The sequence below is a fragment of the Macaca nemestrina genome, chromosome X (assembly GCF_043159975.1).
Source record: "Macaca nemestrina isolate mMacNem1 chromosome X, mMacNem.hap1, whole genome shotgun sequence".
NCBI classification, from domain to species: Eukaryota; Metazoa; Chordata; class Mammalia; order Primates; family Cercopithecidae; genus Macaca; species Macaca nemestrina.
This window is the reverse complement of record NC_092145.1, coordinates 73,052,809-73,074,148: the sequence shown is the minus strand read 5'-3', so window position 1 is coordinate 73,074,148 and position 21,340 is coordinate 73,052,809. Positions and strand designations below refer to the sequence as shown.

The following is a 21,340-nucleotide window of genomic DNA, read 5'->3' as shown; positions in this document are numbered from 1 at the left end:
CTGTCCCAGTGCTCTGGCTATTCATATCAAACAGGTACCTATTTTCATCTGTAGAAATGTTGATATTTCAAGTGGGGAGGAATTGTGACTCTGTCTCTCATGCGAGCCTGAACCTGGGGGGTGCTCCTCCTGTGGCAATGCAGTCACCCTGTTGTGTTCCAGAAAATCTTTCTATAGTTGCACCCATGCCAACCTCCTGTAAGAGAAGCCAAAAATGTGCCTTTGTTGGTAGATAAATAACAATAGACATTCCCTTATCCAAGACTCTTCACATGCACAAGGGCTGTCTGACTGTTGGGTTAGAGCTGAAGACTTTTCCTGCTGAGCCTAGCACTGCAACTGTGTCTCTGCTGAAAGAAACATCCCACCAGTGGAAAGATCTGGTGCACAAGGCCTGCCATCAGGATTCCTTTTTCCCATGAAGTATTCCCTTTATTTGGTGTACTCCCCATCCCCTAGAAGTGGGAGTGGTTAGGAGCCAGAATACTGTGAGTGCTGTTGCTCCTCTGGTCTAGCCACCCAGTTAAGTTGCCTCACTCCAGGATAGTGCTGGGGAGTGTCTGCAAGATATCTGATTTTGTGACCTGTCCTCAAGTCTCCCAGCAGTGGATGGCAGCGTCAGCTTTAATTGCGGTGTCAGAGGAGTAATGTAGACTCTGTGAGATTCCTTGGTTACAGATAGCCATGGTGTGTTGGCTTTCTTGAGCACAAGTTACAATAGTAATAAACTGGTCACATTAATAGACTCCAGAACCTCTGGTTATCCATAGTGATACAACTAGTGGTGATAGCTGAGGTCACACAGCCATTTTCTTCTTTCTGGGTAGTGTTATTCTACCAGGAGATGCTGCAATGGACTGTGTTGGTTGGCCTCCAGCCAGAAGGTTGTGCTTCCAATAGAGCGACAGTTATGGTAGTAGCAGTGAGACTTTTGCTTGCCTTATGTTCCTTGTGGAGTCACTCTGGTTTCTCAGGCAATGGTCAGGGACACATAGCTCCCGAATATTTTGTCCTTTGTTCTAAGCTACCAGGGTGGGTAACAGAGCAAACCCAGGCAGGGGCTGGGTCAGGAGGATTTGTGCTTTGACTCTACATGTCCAGGGCAAGAAGCAGCCCCATAGGTGTCAGGGCACAGTAAGAGCTCTCAGGCCACTGAGCTAATGTTCCAGAAAGGAATGTTTCTGCCTCTGCTGCACAAAAGACTTTGTGCAGGGATTGGAGAAGGCCAGGCAGCCGTAAGTCCCACACAGATCCCACAAACTTGCTGAGGCAAACCCCACTCCCACAGTGTTCCACTAGAAGCAGCGAGCTAAGTTCCAGGCAGCCTGCATTCAGAACTCACAACTGCCCCAGGTCATAAGCTCATAAGCTTTCCCTGTGGATAAAGCAACCATGGCTTTTAGGCCATCCCTCCCCACCCCCCGCCCCCTGCCACCTCATCTGCCTACAAAGTCAGGTGCCTGACTTCTGCATTCCTGGCTGCAGCCCACTTTTTACTCACTCCCACCCCAGTTCCTGACCAAAGGAGTTCAACCCCTTTTTCTGTTATGCCCCGTCTGTTTTTTCCCCGAAGAAGACCACCAGAGTCCAGAGTCGAAGCTAAGCAGCAAGGATCTTTATTACAGGTTTGAACCCGGAACCCTCACTCGCTCTCGGAATGAGAGGGTCAAGAGAGAGAGTTCCCCCTACAGAGCATTAAACAGTATTATATAGTCTAAGAAGAGTGGTCATAGAATCATTATACAGATCAGATGTATGATTGGCTGGTGTTTGAACAAGGCGATTTGGCTAACTATGATTGGTTCCCACCATTTCTGGTATCTCAGTTCAACCTTTGAGATGGAAGAGCAGTTTCTGCACAAAGGCAGTTAATTATATTGCGTCAGGACAACCGGTCTATGGCAGCATGAGTTTATCTTACTTAAACATGTCTTGTGACCTAGCCCCTAGGAAGAAAAACAGGTACTTACAGAACTTTCGAAACCTCTGGTACGTGCAGAGATAAGAAAGCAGAAGCAGAACAAAGGGTGTAGCAATAGGGAGCAAGGGGGGTGGGTATCTCTTTGTGTTTTTGTGTCCTTTCAGTCATTACATTGTGAAACCCAGTTAGGGGTGTCTTTCAACCTGTGACTGCTGCTTGAGCTATTTGACTGACCTCCACAAAGTCCCCTATGGAAAACAAGAAATGTCTTCCCTCAGTCCATGCTGGACACTGGGAGTGTACACATGGGTCTTTCTGATACTGCTTCTACTTTTATATCTCATGACCCCTTCCCAAGTTGGTTCCAGTGCTGAGTAGAAGTAAGTATTTTCTGTGGCCTGGACTTTCAAGCTCTTCATTGGTTTGTGTCCCAGAGGCCGTATCTTCCCCTCTTCACATTCTGGGGACTCACAGTTCTTTGCCTAATTCACTGTGTAGTTGCAGCCTGTCACTTTCCTTCAAAGAGTCTGAATTCCCTTGGTTTTCCTGTTCAGTTCCTGTATCACTTCTTGAAAATTGTTCACAGGGTGAATCTCTACAAACTTTTTTACCCTTTCAAGTAGAAGTGGTATGCTAGCATTGCCTCTTATCTGCCATTTTGGAAACAAAAACTACATTCCTCATCATAAATCAGTTTTGTGTCAGTGTCCTTGTCTCTGGGGAGTTTAGAGGCAGTTAGGTTGGGTAGCATGCAAGTACTTCAAGTGTCCAGCATGGACTAAGGGAATACATTCCTTATTGTTTTTCACAGGGGACCTTGCAAAGCTCAGCCAAGTAGCTCATTCAGTGGTCCCAGGTGGAAAGATTCTCCAACTGCATTTCAGACTGCCATATGTTGGCAGATTTTCTTTTTGATGGTTTGTTCAGTACCATAGAATAATTTAAAAATCAATTTCCTATGTTTATTTTCTCATGGTATCTTGGCAACATGCAAAGTGTAAGAAGATGATACTTGCTTAAGTTTTTCCTTTCGTAAGATTATGTCCTGAGGTATTGAAATACTTTTATACTTAAGGATTAACAACAATGCCTATAGCATGCCTTCCAAATTGCTACTTGGGTCTTTGAAAAATACAAAACCTTAGTGCAATCTCATGTAAAGACATGCAAATTGACCACACAGGTTAATTTACTCTCCACAAAATTGATTTTGTTGTTCCTAGAAATGGTTTGCTATTACATATGAGAGGCCACTTCAGTGCTGAAATAACACACTATTATTCACAATAACAATATGTAGTAGGGAGATTCAAGTCAAGAGACGTTCTCAGCATTACCTAACACGTCTTTCTGCCCTCTCTTCAAGTTTCCTAAACTACGTTATCATTAACAAAGGATTGCGACATCTTTGCTAGCCGAAAGGGGAATGGGGGAAAAAGTTCTGGGAAGTGGGGAAGACATTTGAAAATGCCCAAAGGTGTGAAAAATGATTGTCTATTTGGTAAATAAGGACTACTTTTTTTATTTTTTTATAATTTCAAATTTTAGATTCAACAGTTACATGTACAGGTTTGCCACATGAGTATATTATATAATGCTTAGGTTGGGGTACAATTGATTCTGTCACCAAGGCAGCAAGCACACTATCCAACAGTTTTTCAACCCTTGTTCCATCCCCAGTTTGTCCTTTTTAAAGCCTCCAATGTCCATTGTTGCCATCTTTATGTCCATGAGTACCTAATGTTTAGTCCCCACTTATAAGTGAGAACGTGGTATTTGGTTTTCTGTTCCTGTGAGAATTTGCTTAGGAAATGTCCTCCAGCTGCATCCATGTTGCTGGAAAATATATTATTTTTTTCTTTTTAATGGCTTTGTAGTATTCCATAACACATATGTGTGATGGTTAATACTGAGTGTCAACTTGATTGGATTGAAGGGTGCGAAGTATTGGTCCTTGGTGTGTCTATGAGAGTGTTGCCAAAAGAGATTAACATTTGAGTCAGTGGACTGAGAGAGGCAGACCCACCCTCAATCTGGGTGGGCACCATCTAATCAGCTGCCAGTGCAGCTAGAATAAAGCAGGCAGAAGCTGAAAAGAGCAGACTTGCTGAGTCTTCCAGCCTTCATCTTTCTCCCATGCTGGATACTTCCTGCTCTTGAACATAAGACTGCAAGTTCTTCAGCTTTTGGACTCTTGGACTCATACCACTGGTTTACCAGGGGTGCTTGGCTGAAGGTTGCACTGTCAGCTTCCCTACTTTTGAGGTTTTGGGACTCGCACTGGCTTCCTTGCTCCTCAGCTATTACAGATGAGAGGCCACGTCAGTACTGAATAACACACTATTATTCACAATAACAATATGTGGTAGGGAGATTCAAGTCAAGAGACGTTCTCAGCATTACCTAACATGGTTCCTCAGCTTGCAGATGTCCTATTGTGGGACTTCAACATGTAATCCTGTGAGTCAATTCTTCTAAAAAACTCCCCTTAATATATACATACATCGTATTAGTTTTGTCCCTTTAGACAACCCTGACTAATACAGTATATTTTCTTTATCTAATCCACCATTGATGGGCACCAAGGTTCATTTCATGTCTTTGTTATTGTGAATGGTGCTGCAGTGAACATATGAGTGTATGTTTCTCTTTGGTAGAATTGTTTATTTTCTTTATAGATATAAACCCAGTGATGAGATTGCTCAGTTAAATGTTAGTTCTGCTTTTGGTTCTTTAAGATATTTCCAGACTGCTTTCCACAGTAGCTAAACTAGTTTACTTTCCAACTAACAGTGTGTAAGCATTCTCTTTTCCCCCAAGCCTCACCAACATTCTTTTTTTTTTTTTTTTTTTTTTTTTTTTTTTTGGCTTTTTAGTAATAGCCATTCTGACTGGTGTGAGATGGCATCACCTTATGGTTTTGATTTGTATTTATCTGATAATTAGTGATACTGAACTTTTTTCACATGTTCGTTGGCCACTTGTATGTCTTCTTTTGAGAAATGTCTGTTCAAGTGATTTTCCCATTTTTCAATGAAGTTATTTGCTTTTCACTTGTTGATTTAAGTTTCCTATAGATTCTGAATATTAGGCTTTTGTCCAATGCACAGTTTGTGAATAGCTTCTACCACACTGTAGGTTATCTGTTTGCACTGCTGATAGTTTCTTTTTCTGTAAAGAGGCTCTTTAGTTTAATTAGGTGTCACCTGCCTATTTTAGTTTTTTTCTTTTTTTAAAAAAAATTATTTAATTTATTTTAATTTTTATTTATTTTTATTATTATTATACTTTAAGTTCTAGGGTACACGTGCATAATGTGAAGGTTTGTTACATATGTATACGTGTGTCATGTTGCTGTGCTGCACCCATCAACTCGTCAGCACCCATCAACTCGTCATTTGCATCAGGTATAACTCCCAATGCAATCTCTCCCCCCTCCCCCCTCCCCCTCTCCCCAGGATAGGCCCTGGTGTGTGATGTTCCCTTTCCCAAGTCCAAGTGATGTCATTGTTCAGTTCCCACCTATGAGTGAGAACATGTGGTGTTTGGTTTTCTGTTCTTGTGATAGTTTGCTAAGAATGATGGTTTCCAGCTGCATCCATGTCCCTACAAAGGACACAAACTCATCCTTTGTGATGGCTGCATAGTATTCCATGGTGTATATGTGCCACATTTTCTTAATCCAGTCTGTCACTGATGGACATTTGGGTTGATTCCAAGTCTTTGCTATTGTGAATAGTGCTGCAATAAACATACATGTGCATGTGTCTTTATAGCAGCATGATTTATAATCGTTTGGGTATATACCCAGTAATGGGATGGCTGGGTCATATGGTACATCTAGTTCTAGATCCTTGAGGAATCGCCATACTGTTTTCCATAATGGTTGAACTAGTTTACAATCCCACCAACAGTGTAAAAATTTTCCTATTTCTCCACATCCTCTCCAGCACCTGTTGTTTCCTGACTTTTTAATGATCGCCATTCTAAGTGGTGTGAGATGGTATCTCATTGTGGTTTTGATTTGCATTTCTCTGATGGCCAGTGATGATGAGCATTTTTTCATGTGTCTGTTGGCTGTATGAATGTCTTCTTTTGAGAAATGTCTGTTCATATCCTTTGCCCACTTTTTGATGGGGTTGTTTGTTTTTTTCTTGTAAATTTGTTTGAGTTCTTTGTAAGTTCTGGATATTAGCCCTTTGTCAGATGAGCAGATTGCAAAAATTTTCTCCCATTCTGGAGGTTGCCTGTTCACTCTGATGGTAGTTTATTTTGCTGTGCAGAAGCTCTTTAGTTTAATGAGATCCCATTTGTCAATTTTGGCTTTTGCTGCCGTTGCTTTTGGTGTTTTAGACATGAAGTCTTTGCCCATGCCTATGTCCTGAATGGTACTACCTAGGTTTTCCTCTAGGATTTTTATGGTATTAAGTCTAACATTTAAGTCTCTAATCCATCTTGAATTAATTTTCGTATAAGGAGTAAGGAAAGGGTCCAGTTTCAGCTTTCTACTTATGGCTAGCCAATTTTCCTAGCACCATTTATTAAATATGGAATCCTTTCCCCATTTCTTGTTTCTCTCAGGTTTGTCAAAGATCAGATGGCTGTAGATGTGTGGTATTATTTCTGAGGACTCTGTTCTGTTCCATTGGTCTATATCTCTGTTTTGGTACCAGTACCATGCTGTTTTGGTTACTGTAGCCTTGTAGTATAGTTTGAAGTCAGGTAGCGTGATGCCTCCAGCTTTGTTCTTTTGACTTAGGATTGTCTTGGAGATGCGGGCTCTTTTTTGGTTCCATATGAACTTTAAAGCAATTTTTTCCAATTCTGTGAAGAAACTCATTGGTAGCTTGATGGGGATGGCATTGAATCTACAAATAACCTTGGGCAGTATGGCCATTTTCACGATATTGATTCTTCCTATCCATGAGCATGGTATGTTCTTCCATTTGTTTGTGTCCTCTTTTATTTCACTGAGCAGTGGTTTGTAGTTCTCCTTGAAGAGGTCCTTTACATCCCTTGTAAGTTGGATTCCTAGGTATTTTATTCTCTTTGAAGCAATTGTGAATGGAAGTTCATTCATGATTTTTTAGTTTTTTTCAATTATCTTTGTAGACTTAGCCAAAAATTCTTTGTCAAGGTTGATGTCAAGAACAGTACTTCCTAGTTGTCTTCTAGGATTCTTATAGTTTGAGGTCTTACATTTAAATCTTTAATATATTATGAGTTAATTTTTGTAGATAGTGAAAGGCAGGGCTGCAGCTTTAATATTCTGCACATGGCTATCCAGTTATCCCAGCACTAATTATTGAATAAGGAGTACTTTCTCCATTGCTTGTTTTTGTCAGCCTTGCCAAAGACCAGATGGTTGTAGGTGCAAAACTTTATTTCTGAGTTTTCTATTGTGTTCCATTATGCTGTGTCTTTGTTTTTGTGCCAACCAAGCTGTTTTGGTTACTATGTCTTTACAATGTAGTTTGAAGTCAGGTAGTTTTATTCCTCTGGCTTTATTCTTTTTGCTTAAGGTTTCTTTGATTATTCAGGCTTTTTTTGTTTCTTTACGTATTTTAGAATTTTTTTTTTTTTAATTCTGTAAAAACTGGCGCTGGAGATTTTATTGGAATAGCATTGAATCAGTAAATTGCTTTGGGAAAAGGGTATGGCCACTTTGACAATATTGATTCTTCCAATCCATGAGCAGGAAATTTTTTCCCATTTATTTGTGTCATATTTTATTTCTTTCAACACTGTTTTGTGGTTCTCCTTGTAGAGATATTCACCTCTTTTGTTAGCTGTATTACTATGTCTCTCATTTTCTTCTTGGCTATTGTAAGTTTGATTGTTTTCTTGATTTCATTCTCAGCCTGAATGTTGTTGCTGTGTAGAAATGCTACTGATTTTTGTACATTGTTTTGTTACCCTGAAATTTCACTAAAGTTGTTCATCGATTCTAGGAAACTTCTTTTAGAGCTTTTAGGATTTTCTAGTTATAGAATAATCATCAGTGAAGATAGATAGTTTGATTTCTTCCTTTTCAATTAAGATGCCTTCTCTTTCTTTCCTTGACTAATTTGTTTTATCTAGGACTTCCAGTTCTATGTTGAATAGGAATGATGAGAATGGATAAAATCATGAACATAGTATTGGAAGTTCTGGCTGGGGCAATCAGGTAAGAGAAAGAAATAAAAGATATTCAGATAGAAAAATAGAAAGTCAAACTATCTTTGTCTGCAGATGACATGATCCTGGATGGATACATAACAGCAACTACCACCCTTACAATGTAATTATAAAGTAACTTCGCCATCCAAAATTTCAGGAAAAGATAGAGGCTCCAGATGATTAAAGATGGCTTACAGTAATCTGGGGCCCAAAAACCAGTGCCACTGATTTTGGGGTTTTGCTTTGTGAAACGGCCCTAAGTATAAACTTGGTGTCCTTAGATGAATCCCAGTCACACGCTACCTGATGGTTTTTATGCTCTGTCTATTAAAATAATTTCATTAAAAGATAATATATATGACTATACACAATCACTGTGTGTGTGTATGTGTATATATATATGTATATATATTTGTGTGTGTGCATGTGTGTCAGTGGAAACAGAAATTCAGAATAATGTTATTAAGCTACATATAGAAATGATTAATATCTTACAGAGAAATAAACCTATAGGCTTTGGGATGTTGTTTTACAATATTCAACAGAAATAATTTTCATCTCATAGATAAAAAAAATCCAAATTATCAATCTTCTGTCAATTAGCATCTAACTTTACAATCTAGAGCAATAGCAGGTCAAAAAAGTTACAGGTCTTAGAGAATCATATGACTTTTAATCAAATGTATTAGATAATGTTCTAGTGCAGTACTACCTGAAGTGTGGCATGTTATTCAGCTTCTAGTCCGGGGAATATTTGTTACTGTCAGTCACAGAATACAAAGTTTTTGCCAGCTTGAAGTCAACTATGACACTAAGTACATTATTTAATTTGTCTAGCATTTTGTCTTCTATTTAATAGCAAGACTTTCTCAATGAAGGAACAGCATGCAAATGTGCATTCTGATGGAAGTGCCTGGTTTTATTACAGATATGTACATTGACTAGTGCTACTCCAGTATGATATTGAAAAAGCACATTGTAATTTCTTCTTTCTTTTGCTTTATTTTCAACTTTTTGAATAGCTCTTTTTTTTTTTTTAACAGTAGAAACATCATCTTAGTGAGCTTAGAGTTTCTTTTATTTCTTAGGTTTGTATCAAAATTCTGGGATTGGAGGTAAGCAGGAATTATATAAAACAATGTATCAGTAGATCTGTTCTCTTTTAGCCTCTCACATAGCCTACAAGTGCATGGGTACCATTCTAGAATTATTTTGCATGTTGAGCAATGGCAAACTTTCAGAAGCTTATCTAAAAACCTTTCTGCTTAGACATAAAATATAGATAATTCTTCTCTGAGGGTCTGAAATCTCCTTGGTGTTCGACCCAGAAAGGGAGAAATTGGTTTTCTGTGATCTCTGATCTCTTAAATCTTATCAAATCTCTTAAAATCTAATTAAACCTATACCACCACCACCATCCATAGCAGGGTTTATCTAGAAAATATTGCATGGCATATAAATTCCCTTTCCTGAGGACTTTCAATGTCTATTCTTTCTTTTCTTTACCTTGACTTTCTTCTTCAGTGGGAAACTTTTACATAGCTTGAGATTAGATAGCTGTAGTCTTATTCATCCGTAGGCAATCTCACAAATTCACTGTTCATTTCTTCATGATCTGAATTCTTTCAGCTTTCCCACTGAAAATTTTGAAAATTAAAAGCCAAAAATTGTTATTATATTTAGTTCTGCTGCTATTCCTTCCTTTGGTAATTAAAGCAGAATCTTCTAGCAGAATAAATGAATCCAGAGATTAACTAAAATGTACAAGATTATATTGCACGGGGAAAACAGCTACTATTTCAAATTATTCTTCTGTCATGATTTAATTATTAATAGACATGTCTGTTAAAATAGTTGATTTTTAAATTTCTGTGACAGGTGTTAACAATGTGTTTCCTGTGTTTTTTTTGTTTGTTTTTTGTTTTCTGTTTTTTGTTTGTTTGTTTGTTTTAGAGATGTAGTCTTGCTCTTTCACCCAGGCTGGAGTGTAGTGGCACAATCTCGACTCACTGCAACCTCCATCTCCCAGGTTCAAGCAATTCTACTGCCTCAGCCTCCTGAATAGCTGGGATTACAGGCACATGCTGCCATCCCAGGCTAATTTTTTTTTTTTTTTGTATTTTAGTAGAGACAGGTTTTCACTGTGTTACCCAGGCTGGTCTTGAACTCCGGAGCTCAGGCAATCTGCCTGCCTTGGCCTCCCAAAGTGCTGGGATTACAGGCGTGAGCCACCATGCCTGGCCTCCTGTGGTTTTCCAAAAAAACATTTCTGCTTTAAACCATGTTCAGTTGTTAAATACAGTAAGTGATTATGGAAAAAATACCCCTTAAATTGGGCCAAGGGTTACTTATTCTTATTATTTAAATTCATCGAGTGTCTCAAGCCTATGAACTTTTATTTGAATTTAATAAAAATTTGTCTAATACTAAACTTACTTTTATAATGTCTATTAAGTGTAAAACATTATTAAAGTCCACAAAATATACAAACATTTGAAGCACGTATAATTCTCAGTGATATGTTATGTATGTATTTATTGCACATTGGAGGGAAATTTTTCTTTTTATTTCACTGAGCAGATAAGATAATGCATAGCATTTATTTAGGATTTTTGTTTGAGGAAATAAATTAAGAACTGAGTTCATGCAAATTTTCTTCTAGCATTTATCACAAATTATCACTCCTATGCTCCTATGAAGTATTTGAGAATTGGGATGTTGAGATACCGGTCAAATGAATTTAGATTTATATAATTTAGAGAAATAGCCTTTGAGAATTCCTTACCGATGTTTCTTCCTTTTTATGAAGAGGCCTATCTAAGCCCTCTGGCAATTTGTTCACTCAAATTAAAGATAGGGAGAAAAACAGTGACTTACTATTAATTAATTCAAGGGATATTGACATTGTGAGATCAAAAGACATGGCATGTCTCTAAAGAGTTCACAAAGTAGTGAGAGAAAGGCATGGACAAAATGATCTCTTATATTGTACCAATAAACATTCAAATGAAATTAAGAGAAAATGAAAACACATGTATTATCTGCTTTTACCTCACATCTTGGTTATTACTAATAGCTTTCAAACTGTTTTCTCACCTCCAGGCTCACTACCCTCACAAATGCCATCCTGAATAAATACCTTATGATTAGTATGCCTAAAAAAACTAATGTTATAATCATGTCATTGTTTCTTAATTTTTTTTTCTTTTTCTTTTTTTCTTTTCTTTTTTTTTTTTTTTATTGAGACACAGTCTCATTCTGTCTCCCAGGCTGGAGTGCGTGGCTCGATCTCTGCTCACTGCAACCTCTGCCTCCTGGGTTCAAGCGATTCTCCTGCCTCAGCCTCCCAAGTAGCTGGCACTACAGGTCTGTGACACCACATCTGGCTAATTTTTGTATTTTTAGTAGAGACAGGATTTCACAATGTTGGCCAGTCTGGTCTCGAACTCCTGACCTCAAGTGATCCACCCACCTTGGCCTCCCAAAGTGTTGGCATTACGGGCGTGAGTTACTGTGCCTGACCTTAAATTTGATCTGAGGTGACCAAAAGTATCTGACAGCATGAGGATTCATAACATAATTAACCAGTATTGCAGTAGATACAGTAGCTTGTCTTACTTGTATTTTCCTAGAACTACATTTTGTCTGAAATAATGTCACTGTAAATGATACCATGTCAACAAACTTCCAGATATATATAACTTTAATTTGGCTACAGATAAAATATGCTTAAAAAACAAGAATTTCATTACACTTACAAAATTAATTTACTTTTAATTTTTTATGTTTAATTTTTGTGGTTACCTAGTAGGTATATATATTTATGGGATACATGAGATATTTTGGTACAGGCATACAAGATGTAATCATCACATCAGGGTACAGATATTCATTGCCTCAAGCATTTATCCATTCTTTGTGTTATGAACAATCTAAGTATACACTTTTAGTTATTTTAAAATATACGATAAATTGTTATTGACTGTAGTCACACGGTTACGCTATCAAATGCTATGTCTTTTTCATTCTTTAAGTATTTTTTTTGTACATATGAACGAAACCCACTCTCATCACCTACTACCCTTCCCAGCTGCTGGTAATCATTTTTCTACCTCCTATCTCCACGATTTGATTGTTTCAATTTTTAGCTTTCAAAAGTAAGTGAAAACATACAAAGTTTGTCTTTCAACGCGTGGCTTATTTCACTTAACAGAATTATCTTGAATTCTATTCAAGTTTTTGCAAATGAAAGGATCTCATTCGTTTTTATGGCTGAATAGCAGTCCATTGTGCTTAGGTACCAGGTTTTTTCTTTATCCATTTGTCTGTTGAGGGACACTTAGGTTGCTTGCAAATCTTGGCTATTGTGAATAGTGCTGAAACATTTGAGAGAGCAGGTGTCTTTTTAATATACAGATTTCCTTTCTTATGGGAATATACCTAGCAGTGGAACTGCTGGATCACATGGTAGCTTTCTTTTTAGTTTTTTGAGGAGTCTCCAAAAATTGTGGTACTATTTTACTTTCCCACTAACCGTGTAATCGTGTTACCTTTTCTCCGCATCCTCAACGGTATTTTTTATTTCCTATTTTTTGTATAAAAGCCATTTTAACTGGGGCGAGATGATATCTCACTGTAGTTTTGATATTCATTTCTCTGATGATCAACAATGTTCCACACCTTGTTAGATGCATGTTTGCCATTTGTATGTCTTCTTTTGAGAAATGTCTATTAAGAATTTTTGACCATTTTTAACTGGATTATTAGATATTTTTCCTATAGAGTTGTAGAATTCCCTTGTATATTTTAATTACTAATCCTTTGTTAGATGGATAGCTTACAAATATTTTATCTTACTCTGTGTGTTGTCTCTTCATGTTTTTTTTTTAATTGTTTCCCTTGTTGTGTATAAGTGTGTTAACTTGATGTGATTCCATTTGTCCATTTTTTGTGTTTGTTATCTGTATTTGTGGGGTATTACTCAAGAAATTCTTGCCCAGTCCATTGTCCTGAAAAGTTTCTTCAGTGTTTTCTTTGATTAGTTTCATAGTTTGAGGTCTCATGTTTAAGTATCTATTTTGATTCGATGCTTGGATGTGGGAAGATATAGTAGTCTAGTTTTATTCTTTTCAGTATGGCTAACCAGTTTTCCCAGCACTATTTATTGAAGGGGCTGTCTCTTTCCCAATGTGTATTCTTGGCTTTTTGCCAAAAATGAGTTCATTGTGGATGTGTAGATTTGCTTCTTTGTTCTGTATTCAGTTCTGTTGGTTTATATTCCTGTTTTAATGCCAGTATCGTGGTATCTTGGTTAATATAGCTCAGTATTATAATTTGAAGTCAGGTAATGTAATTTCTCCAGTTTTTTTTTCCTGGGATAACTTTGACTATTTGAGGCCTTTTGTGGTTTTTTGTAACACCAAAGGTTTTTGCCTTAGCCACACCAAAGTTTTGGTGTGGCGGCAGCCTGCCGGGAGAGAGAGACACGGATCGGACCTAGAGTTAAAAAGCTGTAGGCTTTATTGAGCAGGGTGATAGTATAAAGCTTCCACAGCATGGAAGGCGTCGCGGGTGGGTAGCCAGTGTTAGATTTTTGATTACCTTTTAAACTTTTTAAGGCGTAAATACGTGTGGCGGGAAGATGTCACCAGAGCAAGAAACGATGGGTGCAGCACACCAACATGGCACAAGTATACATATGTAACAAACCTGCACGTTATGCACATGTACCCTAGAACTTAAAGTATAATAATAATAATTAATAAATTAAAAAAAAAAGAAAACAAAACAAAACAAAAAAAGAAACAAAGACAATTAACGTGTCTTAGATCTTGAGGAAACTCGGAATTGTAACTTAAGTTTTATTTACTTTATAACCTTGTAGGGGCACAGCAAAGAAGACAGTATCTCACAGGATTTTACAAATTGTGTTTAAAAGGAATTGGAATTGGGAGAATAATAAGGTCTGCTGATCACAGAAAAATGGGCTTTTAAAATTCTTTTTAGTTTTACCTGAGGGGAAAGGGAGAGAGGGAGAGAGGACACAGGGAAGCTTACAGCAAAAGTTTTGCTGTTTATAGCTTTCTTGGGGAAGAAAACACATGCACAAATTCTGATGTTAGGAATATTTTAAGCATATATCTTCAATATTATTCATCCAGGACCAAAGTAAGTCCTGTTGCAGGAAATGAGTTAGTTTCACAGCTTTCTGAGCCCCTACTCGACTCAGGAAGCCCAGCTGGAACCCCCTCTCAGTCCCCCTTTTAGACTGGACATCCCAACTGCTGTTGGGAATTGGGCAACATTGTTTTGGTTACTTTTTGTTGATTAGGGGAGAACAAAGTTCCCTGTAGTTGTGGCATCTTTTAGAGGGGAACATTTTAGGTTAGTGAGGGACCAGTGGGTTGACATAGGAGTCCTTGGTAGAAGTCGTGAGTTGAGTTTACTTGAGGTTTTATTTGTAAGATCGTTTGTAGTTTGATGGCCTTGATTTTGGAGGAAACAAATTTGACAAGGAGGTTAAAAATGTAAGGCCCGAAAGTGAGTAATAGTAGGATGGCTGTTGTAGGGCCTAGAAAGGGGAGGAGTCAAGGTATTTATTTATTAAATATGTTTTAGGGCTTTGAGTGCTTAAGTTTTTAAATTATTTTATTTTATTTTATTTTTTAGTAATGATTTTTGACTGATCAACGAAATAGTAACTTTTTTTTTTTTTTTTTTTTTTTTTTTTTTTTTTTTTTTAGAAAAGGCAGCTTTTTTCTCTTTTAGTTGTTAATAAGTTTTGGGCTCTCTGGTTTTGAAGGACTACCGTAGTTAGAGAATTAAGTTGGCTTTGTAGGGTCACTAGGGAGATGGCAACTTGTTTTATGCTATTATTTAATTTTTGTGATCATTTATAATAGAATTGGGTGGAGGAGATTATGTCTCTAATTTTAGTCTTAAGTTTGCCTAGTATTTTGCCTTTTATAATAAAAGGGACAATAAGGGCTTGTGTGTGGTAAGATTGGGGTATAAGGAGACTTTGTAACTTTCGTTTAGTATATATGGACATGGGAGGTGTTAGAAAGGAGAGAAAGTATAGTTTTTTTGGAGTGCCATTTAGGAATTCATAGGCTGTGTTATTATAGATGAAAAAAATGTCTGAAGTTAGACAGGTGAAACCTGAGGTTATTGATGTTTAGGACTGACATTGGGAGGCGTTTTAATTGAGAGTCATGTTGAAGTTTATGCATGTGAGATTTGAGGTCTGTGTGGTTGGTAAACTGATGACTATGGGACTGATTAATTTGGTGATGTTTAGGACTGGGGTGGATAAGTTTTACTGTTTGGGGACAGGGACTGGGACATATGGTTGAAAACATAAGGGAAGACACACTCAGCAGTTGGGTGGATTATTAGGAGAGGCTTTTTGTATTTTTGTAAGGGTGGTGTTAAACAGGCTTTAGAGATGGGAATGAGAGTTAAGAGTTTTTTGTAGTCTGGAAAGGTCTAATTTTTTTATATGGACTGGGAGTATTGGAGAGTTGTACTAAATTTTAAATTATTTGTTGGATATGTCATTTTTTAGTCTTATTTTGAACTTCTCCTTAGTTAGACATACCTATATGGGTATAATATGTCTAACAAGTGTTGGCCCCCCATTTTTTAGGGAGTTAGTTTGGATTTTTTTTTTTTTTTTTTTTTTTTTTGGTGATATGTACGGCTATTGTGAGAACAGAGAGAAGTAATTTTATAACATTTTTTTCTATATATACAAGTGTATGTGGCAAAAGGTGTGGGTGTCTGGAAGGGGCTACCTAATTCCCAAGAGTTTTTGAGAGAATGTCAGTTGACTCTTTTAGGAGAGGCACACTGACATGGGGGGTGTGTTATAGTTGGAGAAAGGAACATAAGTACAAAGAGGGTGGCAGGAGGCTTAAGAGGAGTTGTGACGTGTTGTAGGTGGAACGGTCATAGGAAAGAGGAGGGAAAAAGGAGTAAATTGTTGTTGGAAGGACGATAGAAGAAAGGTTGATGTGATTAAGATTTTTGTCTCTGCTGGAGTTACAGTATATAATTTTACTGTAAAAAGTATAGTTAGTATACTGTTTAATAATGTAATGAAAGAGTAGAAGGATTTTATTAAAAAGAGTAAGGAGAGATGTTAAAGATTATGTAGGTTTTTACTTTTTCTTTTAGGTAGGAAAAAGTGTTTTTTTTTTTTTTTTTTTTAGAATTAACAGTAGGAGTTTTTTTGGCTGGAGTTTTTTTTTTATTTTTATTTTTTTTTTATTTTTTAATAGGAGACATAGGTCTTCTAGTGGCTGACAGGTGTATTGAAGCTGGTCTGGCTGACTTTGTGACTTTTGAGTTGATAATTTTGTAAGTTTTTTAGGAGATATTTAAGGTTTGACTTGGGTGTTGTGAATTTAGGATTTTACTCCTACTACTTTAACTATGGTGGGGGTAGAGAGGATTATTGAGTATGGTCCCTCCCATAAGGGATTTATAGATGGAGAGGTAGAGGGGAGAGAGACTTGACCAATACTAGATTTTTTGTTCGAAATAATTTTATTTTTCTTTGTTATACTTCTTAGGTAAAGTTTTAAGATTTTGTTGATATTTTGTTAGAGAAATTATATTTTTGAATAAATTGGCCACTTTTTGGTTGAGTAGGAGGTTATTTGTGAGAAAAGGCTGTCCAAATAGTATTTTATATGGACTGAGTCCCATTTTGTGAGTAGAGTTTCAAATTTTTATTTAATAAGGCTATGGGCAAGAAAGTGGGCCATGGGCAATGAGTTTTTTTGTGGTAATTTTTTTTAAATGTCTTTTAAGTGTTTCATTAGCTTTTTATTTTATTTTATTTTATTTTATTTTTACACTTTTGTTTTGTTTTTATTATACTTTAAGTTCTAGGGTACATGTGCACGACATGCAGGTTTGTTACATATCTATACATGTGTCATGTTGGTGTGCTGCACCCATTAACTCGTCATTTACATTAGGTATATCTCCTAATGCTATCCTTCCTCCCTCCCCGCACCCCATGACAGGCTCTGGTGTGTGATGTTCCCCTTCTGGTGTCCACGTGTTCTCATTGTTCAGTTCCCACCTGTGAGTGAGAACATGTGGTGTTTGGCTTTTTGTCCTTGAGACAGTTTGCTGAGAATGATGGTTTCCAGCTTCATCCATGTCCCTACAAAGGACACGAACTCATCCTTTTTTATGGCTGCATAGTAGTCCATGGTGTATATATTTTTTGTTTGTTTGTTTGTTTTTTTGTTTTGACTTTTTTTGAGGATTGTGGCCTCTAGGCACAGCGAAGGTGATAGTGTATTTTTAGTGTCTTCGAAATTTGTTGAGTTATTGTAGTGTCAAAAGTTGGTTTATTGTTGTTTTGTATGTTTTTGGGAAGTTTAAATTTAGGAATTATTTTATGAACTAAGACTTTAACCATTTTGGGGGCCTATTTTTGTTTTGTAAGGGAAGGCTTTTATTTAATTTGTAAAGGTATTAACATAGACCAATAAGTACTGAAATTTTTTTGACTTTGGCATATGGGTAAAATTTAACTGTTAGTCTTCTCTAGGATAATGTCTTCTTTTTTTTTTTTTTTGTCTTTTTGGGGAGACCTTATGGTGAACTAAGGGGTTTTTTTGGGGGCACACTTTACAGGCTTTGACTAATTGTTAGATGGTTTTGAGGAGGTGTGGCCCTGTAAATAAGGATGTGGACATCTTATGGATACTTCTAATATCCATATGAGAAGTTGGTGAAGGGTTTTAAGTATTTTTTATTGACCGGCTTTGGGTATAAGTACCTTTTTTGTTGCTGTTGTTAGTCACCCCGAGGGGAGAAAATTATGTCCTCGTGAAAGTCCCCATTTTGTTTTAATTGGGGAATACTGGGGCTTAACTTTTTGAAGGGAGTTGTTTTATACCAGGGGTCCTTTTATGGGCATTTTTGGAGGAAAGTTTTGTCTGGCAGTAAGTTTGGCCTTAGTATCTGGCGTTATTTTTTTTTTTTTTTTTTTTTTTTTTTTTGGCCTTGGCAGTGTAAGACTGTTACTTTTTTAGTATTGTGTGTAATAACTTTTTTGTATTGTGTGTAATAACTTTATGATTTTAATGGGTTTTTTTTAGAGGTTAGGAACTTTTTCTATATTGTAGTATGTGTATGTAGGACTAGATAAGTATACTTGTTATTTGTGTATACATTTATTTATTTATTTATTTTTCGTTTTAAGGCTTGCATAAGTGTTACTAGTTCTGTTAAATGAATACTGGTCCCTGGGGGAAGAGGCTTACTTTTAAGTACTGTTGTATCATTAACTATGGCATAGTCTGTTTTTTGTACTTTATTTTTTACAAAAGAATTTTTACTGGAGTACAGGTTAAGGTTAGGGTTAGCTAAGGGGACTTTTAGGAGATTCTTTTGGGTGGCATAAGTCTGAGTTATAATTTGTTGGTAGTTATGTGTAATTGGTTCCTCATCTTCTGGGAGAAAAGTGGCAGGGTTGAGGGCTGTACACGTGTGTATTTGAAATACTGGTCCCTTAAGGAGTAGTGTCTGTTATTTGAGTAGGCGGTTGAGTCACAAACTTTTTTTAGTTTTAATATGTTGTTTACATTATGAGTAGTCTAGATGGTGAGATTTTTTTCCTTCTATTATTTTAATAGTCTTAGACATTAAGATGGCTATTGTTGTAACCACCTGTAAACAGTGAGGCCAGTCTTTGGCTACTATATTCATTTTTTTAATTTAGGTATGTTACTAGTTGTAGGGTTGTCCCATGAGTTTGAGTGAGAACTTTAAGAGCTATTTCTTTTTTTTTGGTGACATATAAAGAGAAATTTTGTCTTGTGGGGAGGCTCAGGGCTGGAGTTTGTACTAGAGCCTGTTTTAAAGTTTTGAAGGCTGTTTTTGTTTTTGGTTTTTATTAGATGGGTGTTTGTCTTTTGAGTTTTTTTTTTTTTATTAGGGTATAGAGTGGCCTGGTCATTTTATTGTATTTAGGAATTCACAGTTGGCCAAAGTCAGTGATTTTAAGGAATCCCCGTAACTGTTTTAATGTCGGCTCTAAGAGCTATACCCACTCACCACAGATTGTACTTGAGAGGCCCCAAGGAAGGGGAAAGTCTATTTGGGGAGCAATGGAGGAAATGCTGTAAGGCTTGTCTACCATCTACATGAAAACTACAGAGCTGTCTTTAAATTGTCTTGATGTGGGGGACCATACACTATGGTGGGGAACTGGCCCTTTAAAATAGGCATGGAGTGGTGACACCTGTCTAAACCCTGGAAGGCACCATGAACAGGGATCTTTTGGGCACCACCCCAAGTATATAAGGCTTCTAGAGATCTGAGTTGTCCACAGAAGCAGCTGGAGGCCAGGGGAGAAACTCCGGAAGGAGAGACTATTTGCCGTGGCTGAACACTTCAAACAAATCATTAGATGTCCTGTCTGTCTAAAAGATCTTGAAGAACCCATGCAGCCGAAATGCAGATATGTCTGCCGCCTTCAATGCCTCAATGCACTGCAGAAGGAGCCTGATGGGGAAGGTTTACTGTGCCGCTTCTGCTCTGTGGTCTCTCAGAAGAATGACATCAAGCCAAAGTACAAGCTGAGGGCGCAGGTTTCCATCATCAAGGAACTAGAGCCCAAGCTGAAATCTATTCTAACAACGAACCCAAAGATAAGGAAGTTTCAAGTGGATATGACTTTGGATGTGGTCACAGCCAACAACTATCTCATCATTTCTGAAGACCTGAGGAGCTTCCGAAGTCGGGATTTTAGCCAGAATAGGAAGGAGCAAGCTGAGAGGTTCCACATTGCACTGTGCGTCCTGGGCGCCCCTTGCTTTACTTCCGGCCGCCATTACTGGGAGGTGGACGTGGGCACCAGCGAAGTATGGGATGCAGGCATTTGTAAGGAATCTGTGAACCGACAGGGGAAGATTGTGCTTTCTTCAGAACACGGCTTCTTGACTGTGGGTTGCGGAAAAGGAAAGGTCTTTGCCGCCAGCGGTATGCCTGACTCCTCTCTGGGTGAGTCCCCAGTTGCACAGAGTGGGGATTTTCCTGGATGTAGGTATGAGGTCCATTTCCTTTTACAATGTTAGTGATGGGTGCCATATCTACACATTCAACAAAATTTCTGTTAGCGAGCCATGGCGTCCAATTTTTGCTCATAAACGTGGAACTCAAGAGGATCAGACCTTCATGAGTATCTGTTCTGTGATCAATCCAGCCAGTGCCAGTGCCCCAATTTATTCTGGGGAAAGTAAACAAACATTTGAACATAATCATCTATAGGAAGTTTCTGTGTGCCCATAGCCATAGCTAAGAACTTTTCTGCTAGATACACATAGGTACAAAGGGATAGAAGGGAAAGATCCATCATTCTGTAAACCATGAACAGAAAGCAGTTATATTAATTAGGGGGAAATTACATTTTACTCAAAGTTTGTCATGTTATTTTCTTTGGGGGCTTATGTTTATATTTCTGTTCAGTAAATATTTTTAAATTTCAAAAAAAAAAAAAAAAAAAAAAAAAGACTTCTAAATAAGGAATCTTCATCCGGCCTAGCGGGAATAACCTCGCTTGCAAGATGAGGAAAGAAGTCTAGCCCGGGGACATTAGGACCCAGGAGGCAGGGGTCAGAAGATGTGGCGGTCTCAAGCTCAGTAACCCTTTCAGGGGGAGCCCCTGGCGGGGCCGTGGTCTCAACCAGGAAATCTGGGAGACTAGAACATCCGCTGATAACTCCTGGGTGTACTTCGGGACCTCCACGGAAAGTGAAAGAGTTATGAACTGGATCCAGACTAACGGACATTCCCAGCCCCTGAGGGTCCGGGGTTGTTAGAGAGCGCTTTTTCGGACAGTCTGACACCAGTGTCTTTAGTCCAGCTGCCACGCTAATCGCCTTTAAGTGACCGAAAAGTTCCGGGTTTAGCCTCCGAATTCTTTATTTATTTATTTATTTATTTATTTTTTATTATTATACTTTAAGTTCTAGGGTACATGTGCATAACGTGCAGGTTTGTTACATATGTATACTTGTGTCATGTTGCTGTGCTGCACCCATAAACTCGTCAGCACCCATCAACTCGTCATTTACATCAGGTATAACTCCCAATGCAATCCCTCCCCCCTCCCCCCTCCCCAAGATAGGCCCCAGTGTGTGATGTTCCCCTTCCCGAGTCCAAGTGATCTCATTGTTCAGTTCCCACCTATGAGTGAGAACATGCGGTGTTTGGTTTTCTGTTCTTGTGATA

The 21,340-nt window shown here is 37.9% G+C and overlaps 1 protein-coding gene across 1 annotated transcript; it reads left to right on the top strand.

The window, feature by feature from the left end:
• The first annotated feature begins 8,031 nt into the window (after window positions 1-8,031).
• Window positions 8,032-20,377, top strand: LOC105464590 (ret finger protein-like 4A). Its single transcript, XM_071088529.1, is given in 6 exon segments — window positions 8,032-8,087; window positions 8,782-8,842; window positions 14,557-14,620; window positions 16,363-16,441; window positions 19,440-20,096; window positions 20,098-20,377. Coding segments are annotated over 6 exon segments (1,197 nt in total).
• Window positions 20,378-21,340: the final 963 nt, after the last annotated feature.